This window comes from Ammospiza nelsoni, chromosome 2 (genome assembly GCF_027579445.1).
Source record: "Ammospiza nelsoni isolate bAmmNel1 chromosome 2, bAmmNel1.pri, whole genome shotgun sequence".
In the NCBI taxonomy this organism is placed as follows: domain Eukaryota; kingdom Metazoa; phylum Chordata; class Aves; order Passeriformes; family Passerellidae; genus Ammospiza; species Ammospiza nelsoni.
In genome coordinates, this window is record NC_080634.1 from 78,709,098 (window position 1) to 78,722,598 (window position 13,501).

General features: G+C 37.8%; 1 protein-coding gene across 1 annotated transcript in view; it reads right to left on the reverse strand.

Annotated features, from left to right (window-relative positions):
- The window catches only part of ABCC4 (ATP binding cassette subfamily C member 4), a 141,227-nt gene that overhangs the window by 113,434 nt on the left and 14,292 nt on the right, over positions 1–13,501 (reverse strand). The window contains exons 3-7 of the mRNA XM_059491708.1: positions 12,275–12,395; positions 11,394–11,630; positions 6,736–6,825; positions 6,240–6,403; positions 2,018–2,143 (exon numbers count right to left, since the gene is read on the reverse strand). Coding sequence (XP_059347691.1) covers positions 2,018–2,143; positions 6,240–6,403; positions 6,736–6,825; positions 11,394–11,630; positions 12,275–12,395 — 738 coding nt within the window. The remainder of the gene's footprint in view (positions 1–2,017; positions 2,144–6,239; positions 6,404–6,735; positions 6,826–11,393; positions 11,631–12,274; positions 12,396–13,501) is intronic.

The window sequence follows — 13,501 nt, forward strand, 5'->3', positions numbered from 1 at the left end:
GCCCAAGCTAAATAGTGACTGAAGTATTGCACAGACATAAAAGTCTCCCTCCAGCAACCCAAAAGCTGCTCATGCATTTGTTCTCAATTTCCATTTCATTTAATTGCAGTTTCCACTTCTAAATGACTCAACAAGTCCAATGCTCAAAATGTTACTGCACTCTCATCCACTACAATGTGGATGCTATCAGGCTTACCTCCTTATTAATATAATCATTTTTCTTTATCAAGACAGCCAAAACAACTTACTCCTTCCCCATGTATTCTACTTTTTGTCTACTTAATACTATCAAATATAAAATCCCAAAAGAATTCCTAATTTCTCTTTCCACATATTCTTTGGGAAGTTTTGCCATATTCATGGCAATTCTTTGGGAAGTTTTTAATAATTTTGATCACCTTCCACTTGGAACTATACATTAAGATTAGAAACTCAAGTTGTGATTATACAATTTGAAGTAAATTAAGTAACCACTTAAAGAAGAAAAGGATGCAAGATGCACTACTGGAAAACTAGTTAAGCAACTTTCCCACTGTATTTGCCAAATTGGCTGAACTGACAGACTTTTAAAGAGTTTCAAAGACTTCTTTTTTCAGCTTAAGGGTTCACCATCTCTAATCTCCTTCAGAGTACAGAGAAGGAACATTTGTATGTAAACTATTTGAATTGGATCTAATTCAATTACTTCTACAACCCTGGATGAAACTCTTTTCCCACCCTTTAATAATCCTTAATAATCCTCTCATTATCTGTGGATAATCAACAAGTTTTTTGCACTACTCTCCATAAATACCAGATAAATTACAGCCTACCTGCAGGCTGCATATAATAAATTTTACACTGTCTTGAAGCACAAACTTGCACAAAAGGAAACTGATGCAGACAGACACAAGAAAAAAAGAGAAATGGAGGAGTTCAGATGGCATTTCAGCCACTCTCAAGGGTCAATGTGGAAATACTGGACAATAAAGCATCTGGTTAAATTTAAGAGTTTTAATTATAGTTTTCCACAACGCAGCTCAAGAAAGGAAAGAAGGCTCAAGGTGTGTTCTAGAAGATCTCATTTCTTTCCAACACTAAAAAGGAAGCCTCTAATCCTAATGAGGTGTTGAACTTGGAAATCTAAAATTTGGTGTGAATACAACCCACTGAGGAAGCTTTCAATAAAGAAATATTTTTTCTGGCTCCATCCAAGACACAAAAGCTTCCCATCAGTCATGAACATTCAATCAGCACAGGATCCTACAATCCAACAGAGGAAAGCAATTATGTGCATGGGAAGGAACATCTCAGGGAACATTTGCAAGTTTGCAGGCCTGCACATGGATGTAAAGGGAAAAAATCCCTTTCAAGAAAAGGATTTCCAAAATTAAACATTTAAAATGAAAAAAGTCAGATAATCTGCAGCAGGATACCAACCTTCTATTCATATGCTGGAGGGGTACATGACATGAAAATCAGTTTATAAGAAATATGCACCCAAACTCCTACAGTTAACCTTTAGTACTGAATGCTGTTACAGTGTTAAGTAAAAGGGCAAATACTGACTGAAAATCAAACTTATTAGTATGTTTTAATCTGATGTCAAAGAACCTCTGAAATTAAATGTCTTAGGATACCAAACTCAGCTGGCCTTGCCAGTTGAATAACAATTGAATTTCTGATCTGCTGTCTTTCCTCCTTCTTCCTTTCCCAGGTGGCTTGAGTAATAAAATGCATAAAAGGAGGGTAAAATTGCTGCATTACAACTGCTACAGCTTATTAGTTGCTCATTTTGAACACAGCTGTTAAAAGAAGCACAAAAAAGCCTGAATTATTGAAGTTTTGAGGATTTTAAAATTTTTTATTCCCTTAGAATGTATCTTCAGTCCTCCACTGTTGCTATATAAAAAATTTTTTAAAAGGTCAAAAACTGCATGCAAACTGCATTTTAAAGCACAAAATAAACCACTTATTCACATGCACAGAATGGAAAATGACACTGATCATACATCAAGCTGTATCTTTCCAGGATTACCTTCTTAAACCATTCACAAGTTCCGCAAATGATTTTTCCCAAGCGTACATCTTTATTATCTTCATACCGCTTATCACTTCATTCATGGTCCTAATCCTGACATCTGTTAAGGCAGCTGTCTTGCTTCTGAAAATAGGACAAAGGAAAAATCCTCAGATTCCCTAAAGAAGACTATTTATGAACACATAACATATGTATGAAGTTTTTGCTTTTATTTCTAAAGACTATTCACCAAACTGCAATTGCATTAAAGGGTTTTCCTGAAGACCAGTATCCTAAAGCTGCCACACAGCAGACACACTCGGTATGTTTGATTCCTGCTTCTCAGGGAACTGAGAGCTGATTCAAAGTTCAGGACTATATGTCAGTTTGTGCAAACATGCAGTACTCCTCAAACAACATATCCGCTGTTTGTTGCATTTAGAACAAAACAAAAATCAGAAAATTACTTTATAAAGATTTCAAAATACCAAAACAACCACACTTGTTATAAAGTTCTCCTGATGTTGGTAAAGAAATTGGCCTCATTTGTGACTTTTTAGGATTAACTATAGTTGAAGCAGAGATTACTTAGTACATAAGCAATAATTCATTAGATAATCTAGATATGGTTTCTTTAAAAAAAAATTATTTAATCATTAATTGTAACTAACACTAATTTAAATATATCTCTTTTAGTCCCACACTATGTTTGTACTGATGGAAAAAAATGAAAAATATATATAATTAAATAATAAAGTCACCGTTTTAATTAGGAAAAAAGCACTGAAAGTTAGAAGCCACATAATAAATGCATAAATCATGCTAATAGACCCCATTAAAATTCTGAATTCATTCATGTAGACAAACACTTTGCACCTGGAGAACTATGGTAGATCTTATTTTGATAAAACATACCTTTACCTTCTAAATTACTTATTTTTGCATATAACAATGAAAGTTAAGATTCAGAGATCATTTAAAAAATTCAAATCTTTTTAGAAGACATGAATTTTTAGAAGGCTTTCTCAGCTTAACCTGTCCCCTGGAAGATCTCTCTGATACACTGGAAGGAATCACCATAATTAAAGAACGCAAGTTGAAAGAATTTCAAGCACCTACTTGTCATTTTAAAAAACTTCTCAGCACCAACATTCCATAAATGTTAGGATGGCTGAAGCAGGGTATTAAAAATATTTATACAAGGGAACTAAAAAAAGGCATTTAGAAACTTAGCCCCAGTGTAATCATGGATTCTTAATAACACTGAGGAAAATAATCTAGACTAAACCAATCACATCAACATGGAATGAGTTTATCTTTGCTATTTCATCCTTCCCCTTTTTCAAAAAGAAACAGTCACAGAAAAACAATTGCTTCAATAATGTAATAGCTCATTATTTCTTCCCCATACACACACCACCACTGGGAAAGACAAAATTAGCATGTGTTGCTCATGGCTCTGCAGCAGCAAACAACTCTCACCTACAATCCTGAAAAGTCACCTAACTTCCAGGCTTTGTCTCCACATAATAGAAAGTTGAAGTAGATAGATTAAATAATAAAGTTAACAGAGGTTTCTTTTTTTAAAATGGTGTGACTCAAAAAAGGCTATAGTTCTCATAAACCAATTTTTCAGTTTTCCTGTTGAAATGTCATCACAGTAACCATCCTGTTTCAAATTGGTTTAAAATGCTCAGGAGGTTGGGGGAGTGGTCTTCTTAAAATTTTTTTCAAGTTACACTCCCCTACTTTGCAATAAGCATATTTTGTACATACATACCAGAAGCCACAGGCTTAGTGATGTTGTATAATGGCTTGAAGTATAGAGACATCCAGTGCATTGATGGTTAATTACTGCAGAGAAAGACATGTCCCTGGCTCCAAAAATATTAAGTTCAGAGTACAAACAGATCAGTCCAATACAGGCTCACATAGCATGTCAATAAGAAAGTGCAGTAAGAAAGGACCTGAACATTTTTGTCTGAGAAGACCTCTCTATGATACTGAAAACCATTCTAAATTAATCTAGCTGCAAAATTCCTTTTTGCTTTCACAAGGCATATTTGGTGTGTTTTAATTATGTCTGACACAGCAGTTAGACACAGCTTTTATCTTCAAGAAAAAGGACTTTAAATAAAAATACTACAGTTGCATGACTAAGCAATGAAAGCATCCAGCTCTTGTGAATAAAATACATATAAAATGGTCTTCAGTCCAATAACTGAACTGCTTCTCAAATAATATATTGGGTCATGTGTATTTTGCACAACTTCTCATACTTGTGCAAGCAAGAGCAGTCCTGCAGAGTGCAGTGGATACCATTCCACAGGATACCAAATCCATGTCTGCAAACTCCCAGAGCACTGAGGCCAGAGGCTGCACCATGAACTGGTGTTCATGCATGCTGACACAACTGAGTCACAGAACAATGCTGAATAACAGCACAAATTAACTGCCATACCAAGCATGCTTGGATTTTAGCAAAAGCTTTAATCCTTAAATTACTTCTTCATAGGCTGCCTTCCTTAAATCCATGCAGATTCTCACCAAATGCCATGTGAACACACTCATCAGCTCACTCTGAGCTAAAGTCTATTCCAGTTTTACCATTAACTCCTTCTGTTCATTGGACATTTCTGTTCACAAAGAAAAAGATCTGTGCACATGGAGACAAGCAGAAGCTTTTCTGGTTAACAAATTATTTCCTTTGCACTGCATCCAAACGAGTGGTTGTTACTGAATGGGTAAAAAACCCCAAACACTGTTACACTGCCACTGATTAATTTTTAAAAGACATCCCTTCAGGAAAGAGATTTTTGTCACCCTATTGTCTGACCCTGGAAAAATCCATTAATCACTTTGTGCCTCAGTTTTCCATCTGTAAAATGGGGTTACTAAAGCCTGCCACCACAGATAAAGCACTAGCTAAGCACTAAATATTTTAATTATTGACTGAAACCTCAAAAACTTAGAACTAATGAAAAACAGCAATGAAGCAGCTTGATGCTTCTGCACACATATTGCACATGCAGTGAAAATACACATCTAAGAACATATAGTAAGTGTTCTACAACCAGGCTTTATCATAAAAAGAAAAGCCCTTAGAATTTGACAGAGAACTCTGAATGGATCATTATTTGAGAAATAGCCCTTGAGCATTATTTGAGAAACAGCACATGAATGCAACAACTGAAGACTACCACACTGGTTATAAATGAAGAGGTGTACAAGTTGTATTCATTTTTTAATTCTCATCTCTCTCTCTTCATACCTGGCATGCAATGGCAATGCCAGGCTCAGTATATCTAGAAAATTTGTCTTGAAATACAACTTAAAAAAAAAAAAACAGTAACTCAGTCACAGACATTTTACTTACCCAAAGAGCTAAAAGGAACCCATTCAACAAAAAGATGCAAAGAAAGATGCCTGACACTCCTAAGCATATGTGTACAGATTAAAGAACACAAAAATATTTCCAATTAGGTGCAAAAGCCTTTTATAAAGTCATAATGTAAGTCAAGCATGACTAATTACACAAGAAACACAAAACCTGGATGCAAGAACTTGCCTCAACAATCTCAACAGAGGCAAATCTTGCTGGGCTTTTTAGGATAAAGTTACAGAAAAAGAAATTAAATTTGTCTGACAGTGGAAAATTACTTCAAACTATTATCTCCACAGCCTAGAACCTTGCAGCTGGAAACCTCATAGCTGGCATCAAAACCACCATGATAAATTTTTCTTCCCTTCTCTCTCAGTTCCTTCCTCTTTTTTTCTCTCTGCATCTTAGTCATGGAGGAGAGAGAGCAAGATCTTTGAACAAGAAACTTCCAGAGCCTTCTGCTGCAACACCTGTGTCACCCCAGTACGTCACACAGAGAAGGGCTGACTACATCCCCTGTGGAGTAACTCCCCAAGAATTCCTGCACGAAGGCAAAGCTCGGGTTCCACAATTCTATGCCATGACCTACAGCAAGGTAGCTACAGAAATAGCCAGTCTCTTTTAATGCACTTGATAATAAATAGCAGATATTTTCAACATGTTTGGATGACAGACCACTTCAAGTCCATAATCTGGAATTCAGATGTCTCACATTAGCAGCTCTAAAAAACATAGGCAAAGATAAGAGACACTGCAAAAAATATCACCAGACACAGGCTGATACTCTGCCTCCACCCAATATGCACATTTTAAAACCCAGCACAGAAAATAGCTACAACCCAAAACATACAGCCTTACCTGAGGGAAGAGAAAAGCCTCCCAATGCAGGTCTGCACAGGAAGAAGAATAATCAGAACTGCCATTCCTGCAAGACATGATGGGCCTATTTCCATCCACAGAAGTACTGTTACTGCTATAGCTTGAAGTGGTCCAGCCCACAGGAAGTGCAAGAAAATTGTTACCTAAACAAATAGTTAAGAATCAAAAATTAACTTTTAATCTTAGCTAACAAATTAAACCCCTAGTAACATTTAGGAAGTACCTCTGCCTGTGGCAAGGCCAGGTTGGATGGGGCTATGAACAAGTTGCTAGTGGAAAGTGCCCCTGCCCATGAAAGGGAGCTGGAACAAGACAATCTTTAAGGTCCCTTCCACACAAAACATACCATGTTTAAGAAACAACCAGAAGAAATGTTCATTAGAAACATTTAATCACCAATTTTAAACAAAATTTTCTTAACTCCACCCCCACAATTTCTTCAGCCCCTTGGAAAGACCTGTAAAACACTCCTTACTTGATCAAATTTGTTGACATCATTTGACAGCAGGTTTACTATCTGACCAGTGGTAGTTTTCGCCATAGCCACATTACTGAGACGAAGTGCCTAAAAAAGTCAGAACAGTTCAAACTATCACAGCTTATAGACCACAGCACACCTATACACACAAGATACACAAATACAGTACCAGGGCTAAAGCTGAAGCCACATATCACCTTTTGCCTGAGAGCACTGGAGCCTTAAATAAAATTAAAATTAGACTAAATATCCTAAATAAAGTCCCAAAGAAAAAAGTATATTAAAAAAAAAAGGTCAAGGGAAGGACTGTGAGAATAAAAATGCCCTATCTTCATGTCTGAAGTGATTAAAAATAGGAAAATACCAACACAGCAAGCCACTAAGCAAAAGAGCTGTAACTTTCCCTGTATATTGTTCTCCCCCTCACTATGAGCGTCTGTACAAAACAGGAACAGAAAACTCCACCTGAAGGCCAGATTAAAGTCAGAACAGTGTTTGGCCAATTGTAACAATTTGTTTTGAACATGTTATTAATTTCAGACTATCTCTGTAAATCAGAGTGTCCCTTTACTAATCACTAACTCTAGAAAAATTGTAATTTTCCCGAATTATGTAAAATGAAGTTTAGCACACGCTATGAAAAACAACAGGAGTAAATATCAAGTATTTTTACACAATAGTAAAAAAGTTGGTCAATAGAAAATAAAATGTGTTTATAAAATACCCCCCCATTCCAAAAAATCCCATCTGGAAATATGCAGTCTGAACCTTACTGCAAAGGTCCAAACTGAAATTGCTCAAAAACACCAATAACACACCCTGCTTCCTCCTACACCTGCTAAAGAGAAAACACAAGTTTGCAGCACAAGTTTAAAAAAATATACAAAGCATATTACATGTTTTTCTGTACAGAAATAGCTCACTCCTCAAAAACACTTCACATTTTTAGGCAGTTCACATCTACTTCTCCCTCTCCAAACATTGTTAGAGTTGTTTTTTGGCCAATAATCAAACCTGAAAAGCGCTGATTGTTTCAAAAATACTGTTCCAGTCTTTTGAAACAAGTAGAAGAACATCAGCCATCAAAGTACTATTCAAGGCATAATTTCAAACAAGGCTCCTTACATTTCTTTCGCCTCACGTTTGTGTTAGAAAGAAATTGTTAATCACAGAGAGAATCCCAACCCCAACTTCACTGAAACCAGCAGAAACATTGAAAGGCAGAAGCCTTTAAAACTCCACTATGAAATTCCTCTGACATTCCAAAAAATAAATCTAGGATACTGGGTATATGAAAGATCAGATTTAGTTATTTGAGAAAACTATTGCTTCATTCCCTGTCTTAAGCCAGGTGCCTCTCATCCACCTGAAATCGCCCAGGTAGCTGCCTGCTGCTATCATGTTTGCTCCACATCACACATTAATGTTGGTAAGCTCTGAGAAAAGATGTTAGAAATACACAATCATAGTAATAGCAGTTCACATGATGCATGTTTGGGGAAGTTTCCCATCAGGATGTGGTTACAGCACCTCTTGTGCAACATATTTGCTACCTGAACCATCAGAAGACTGCACTGGTGTCTTCCTAGTGGCCCATGGCCTGGGTCTGTCTTGGACCTGCCACACAAGCACCTTCCTGACTTTTTCCTAGCTGCTTCTACACAAGCAGCAAAGCCAGTTTTAATATGATTCTATGAGTCCAGCTCATTTTGACCAAGACATTCTCAGGAGGAACCACACAAGCATCTGAGCCAAAAGGACAGCGCTCATCTGTGACTGATTTGTCTTCTCAGGGAAGAGGCAGCCATTCCCATCACCAGTGGCAATGCAGTTTTAGTATTTCCTTGATTCCCTCTTGGTTTTGATTATTTTCTTTTTTTTTTAAGGGAAATAAGCTTTGCATTTTCCTGACAGAATGGATCTGTCTTGACTGCAAAGTAGCAGTTTTACTTCCATAACCAATTTTTTACCAAAAAGTCCTTTTTGGTACCTTCCTCTTTTTTGCTACATCTGATACATAGCCCCATATGAGCTGAGGAAAACTAATTCCAACCCAGCTAAAGTCAGTACACTGACCTCAAAGAACTTCTAAAAGCTAAGTCTTAAAAAAATAAAACCAACAAAAACCAGTTTCCCAAAAGTAGCCTTTGATTTCAAAACATAAGATTCTGAGTCATCATGTGCCAGATTTCACTTTCATTTTTGTTAGGAGTTTTCTATGTGCATCACTAATACTTCTTACTGGTACAAAACTTCTTAAGTGTTTGAATACAGGGATTTTGCAAATTAGATCTGAACTTTCCAGGAAATGAAAAAGGGTCTAAAACTTAAGAATTATAAACATTTGAAGTTCTCTATTAAGAATGCTCTCTCCCATCCAATCTATTTATCCTTACAAATCCAAGATTTTATTTTCTACAGCAATTAACAAACTCTGCTAAAGTGCTGGTAAATAAACACCCAAGTTTCTTTCAAAAGCCTATATGAGGCTAAAGAGAAAATATAACCTATATATAAGCAGCACATAATGAAGACAAATTATTAGAAAGGTTTGTCAGTGTTCTGCTGTTATCTCAACCCTCACCCTCAGAAGTAAAAATGAGGCCTGATTAATTTTCCATTTAATCACATCTCTAGAAACAAGGGTGCATATTAGAAACAGTTCTATTCCAAGCTTCCAAGCCAGTATCAACTCAGCAACAAACACCATGACTATATCCATTTTCCATTAATTCTGTTTTGATAATCAGTTTGGTAAATTAATACCTTAGAGAGATGTTTATGTACAAGAAAGCATTGTGCCATGCTAGAGGCACGTTCCCAGAGGATCCTTTTCAAGGTATCAAAACAGAACAAATGTGTGTATGAAAAGTAACCACTACTTAAAATGGGGACATTTTTACTCTCCTCACTTTACTGCTTTGTCCAAAAACTTCATATGACCTACACCAGTAGTCTAAATGTTCCTGTTAAATTGATGGTGCCTATGTTTAATGGTTAAAATAATGTGGATTTTTTTACATTCCAAAGCAACTGCGCAATCCTGATTCTTCAATTAAACTTCTTTGCTGAGGTCTGAAATTGTAGGTCACTATTCCAGCAGCACTGAAAACAGAAAGATGGGGCATTTTCCCTTCCAGCATTCTCAGCAGAGATTTCCTGCTTGGAAGAAGACAGGCTCACAGTTTGGGTATTGCCAACAGCTTCAGAAGAGTGAACCAATTATTTACAACTGAACTGCTTGCTGCCCAGAGCACATCAAGGAGAACATTTCATCCTGAATGGTGCTCAGCTCCTTCCCATAGGTAAAACTCAAATTCTCTTGCTCCACTTTCCCTCTGACAGCAGCTTCAACTCCATCTGTAGTTCAGGACAGCTATTTCTTGATCAGGACGCACAGACAGCAAAGAAACCACAGCTGCCTGAACACCCCTTCTCACATTTCACTGGTTTCAGTGGAGGGCTGCAGTACTCCCACAATAAAACCAGTAAATGGTAATAAAAAACTAACTCCCTGCCTTTAGGATTCCACTTGATTCTGAACTGTGTCTCCTCCGCCTGCTCCTCTCTCTCTTCCTCCTCATATAGGAGGGATAAAGGTGAAGATGCCAAGCATCCCTGCCTGCCTGGAGGGGGAAGGAGCAGTTCCTCAGAACTGCTGCCACTCCCCAAGGGAACCTGATGGATGCCCCAAGGGAGGGGATCAGCCTCTGATCTGCAAAGAAGACAACCTACTAGTTATACACCACCGATGGGATAAAATATTAATAAATCCCACCATTAACTACAACAGGGGTGGGGGGAAATCTAGACAGCAAAGCAATTCCCAGGAGACTGAGAGTGCTGCAGCAGATGGTGACATCCAAGCACCACATCCTCCCCCTGGGGTAAAGCTGCAGGGCTGAGCAGCTGCCAGCATTCCCTGGACCTCTCCTGCTCTATTCAGGGGGGCCTCCTCTCCAACACCAGCAGGAGGCAATAAAAGGAGCTCTTCCAAGAGCTACCTAGCTCTTTAGGGCTATTTAACTCACCACCTTCACGAAGCAGGCCTGAAGCTGTCATTCAGACACCTCAGCACCAAAGAGAAAGCAAAGCCACATGCACACATCCATCTAAGGCCTGACACATTCCACATGCATTAGGTCTCTATTAATGAGTAACTTCAATGGAATTGCAATCATGGGCATAACAAATAACTGCATTGTCACTGTTAGGTTGGACATAACACGTACACGTGATTAGGGTCTAAAAAGAAAAAGGTTTTTATTTTGCACATTTTCTAGCTTATATACTCTTAACAAAGCACGATCTTAAGTCATTAATTACATCACAATAACTCATTATATTCATTGGTGCAAAGCAATTAACGTTAATGTAACTGGCAAAAGTTTAACAGAAATTTAATAAGGTACATATACACACCCACTTATGCACATAGTCTAGCTTACAAAAAATTTAATGTATCTTTCCTAATCTGTTTCCATGCTGATGGCCTCTTTGCTATGGATACACTCGAAAATCATCAATTGTTATTTCTTCTATTAACTCAGCTTTGCTTGCAGGCCAGCTGTCAAGCCCCTCCATACTGCATTTTTAAATTCCCCTGAGAGAACAGCAGTCAAATACAAAACACAGCAGTGAACAGGTCTGCTTACCTTCCGATAAATCATGTGACACATGGCCACCCTGAGCTTCATGCCAGCCCTCTGCACGTGGTAGAAGTACAAGTGGTGCATGATAGCCAGAATAAGCGTGCACACAGACAGAGCACCTGCGTACCAATATGCAGAATTCCTCCTCTGAAAAGATGATGCCTCATCTGAGGCATCGTAGTTTTCAAAATAATTAATAATTTTCCCCAAAAAAATTGGTTGAATTATTTTGAGGGTTTCCTGAAAGAGAAAGAAGGGGGGAAAGTATTAGTCATTTCCTATCACCCCGTGCTAACCAAGTCTGTACACAGGCAAACAAGAGCCAAGTACTGCTGCAAGCCATATCCCTTATTATTTTGTCTTTATTGTGCTCTAAAATGTCAAGCCAATTTTTATCAACACATAATCCAAAAGAAACATGTTCCACATTAAAATTTAGCAGGAACTTCAAGGAGAACTCTCTCAATTACAAAAAAACCCCGCTTTGATGTTATAAAAATTGCATGAGTATGTATTACGCTTTCATTTTTTTAAATGCCATGTGTCCTTTAGAGCCACTTACAAAGAGCAAAAAATCCTCTTTCTATTAGGCACCCCACTCAGATACATAAAATACAGATATAAGCCTAACAAAGCAAGTCAGAGGTTTGCAATGTATCAAAAATAATGCACTGAAATGAGCTCTCTGTTCCACTTCCATAATCCTGCAGTCATGACTCCATTTTTCAGTCTCTGCAGGGCTATAGCTCTGTTTCACCCTTCTGAGAATATTACCAGGTTCTCTGAGCAGTCCAGGATGAAGTACATGTCACGCAGTCTAAGCGGACAAGTTTCACACTGCTGTTAGCCAAGAAGGAGGTCCTGTGACATTTTACACCACTTACCTCAATCATTGTGAAAATTCCAAAAACTAAGTAGGATTTCCAGTAACACAGAATAATGGCTTTTGTTAAATGTGGTGTTTTTCCTCTCTTTTTTGCTTTTTGCACCTCTTTATCCCAGTACCTGACAAACAAAGTGCAAATATGTTGGGGGACAGAAATAAAATCACAAGGCAGTTACCTAGAATAAAACACTTTCAGACTAATAGCTAGATTGCCCTGATCACCTTAATAAAATCAAATCAAACAAAAGGAATTAATCATGTCTTCTCAGTCTATAAACATTGGTACTTAATATTACAGGCCTATTTGCTCTTGGTTAATCACAAACAATTCACCACTGTTGACTATTATCACCATACCATTGTATTTGCTGATGAGGAACTCCTCCTGTATCTCTTCTCCTCTCAGTTCAGACAGTCACCACTCACCTAATTAAGAGCATCCTATCCTACGATGTCCTGACCACGGACTAAACTGAGGCAGCACAGTGTCTTTATCTATCCATGTGCCCTGTGCTTGCCCAGAGGGGTTGTGATGTCCAACCCTTTCTCATGTCTGGCCCTGTCTTTTTTCTACCACATGCTTTGCTGAGGATTTTGTCACCCAGCACTTCCCACATCTCTCTGAAGGCGAGGATTCATCAGCAGAGTGGCAAAGACCTTTCCATCACCACTGAGCAGGACACAATCTGTTCACATAAAAACCAAAGACAGCAATAACAAGCACAGTTTTAACAAGAAAGCATCACAACTTCTGCAGACTTCTTAAAACACACTGCTGTCACAGAGAAACCTCCCCCTTTCTTCTGAAGGCTAAATCTTTTCTGCCATACCTCTGACCTTGATAGGTTGAGGGGTGAAATGACTCTAAGGCATGCAAGGCAATTATTTTGCAACAAAGCACAAAAGTTCAAAGCATTCAGATAAGAACACATTTTTTTTTATTTTTACCCTCTTTTTTTTGTTACAAGAATTACAGAGTTATTGTCTGCATGCTTTGAAAACAGAAACTATGTAGGTTCTGTGGGGTTTCTTGGCTCGAGAGAAAAGACGACTTCCGTAGGCAGCTAGTAATGAATTATATTCTCTGCTTCTTGGTCAAGTAGTCAAGTACACTGAAGAAGTAAAAACCACTCTTTTTTTTTTTTTCTTCCACCATTTCCTGACTCATGCAAGTATGTTCTTTTACTATAAAAAATCATTGGAAAAAATCCATCTTCCCTACAGC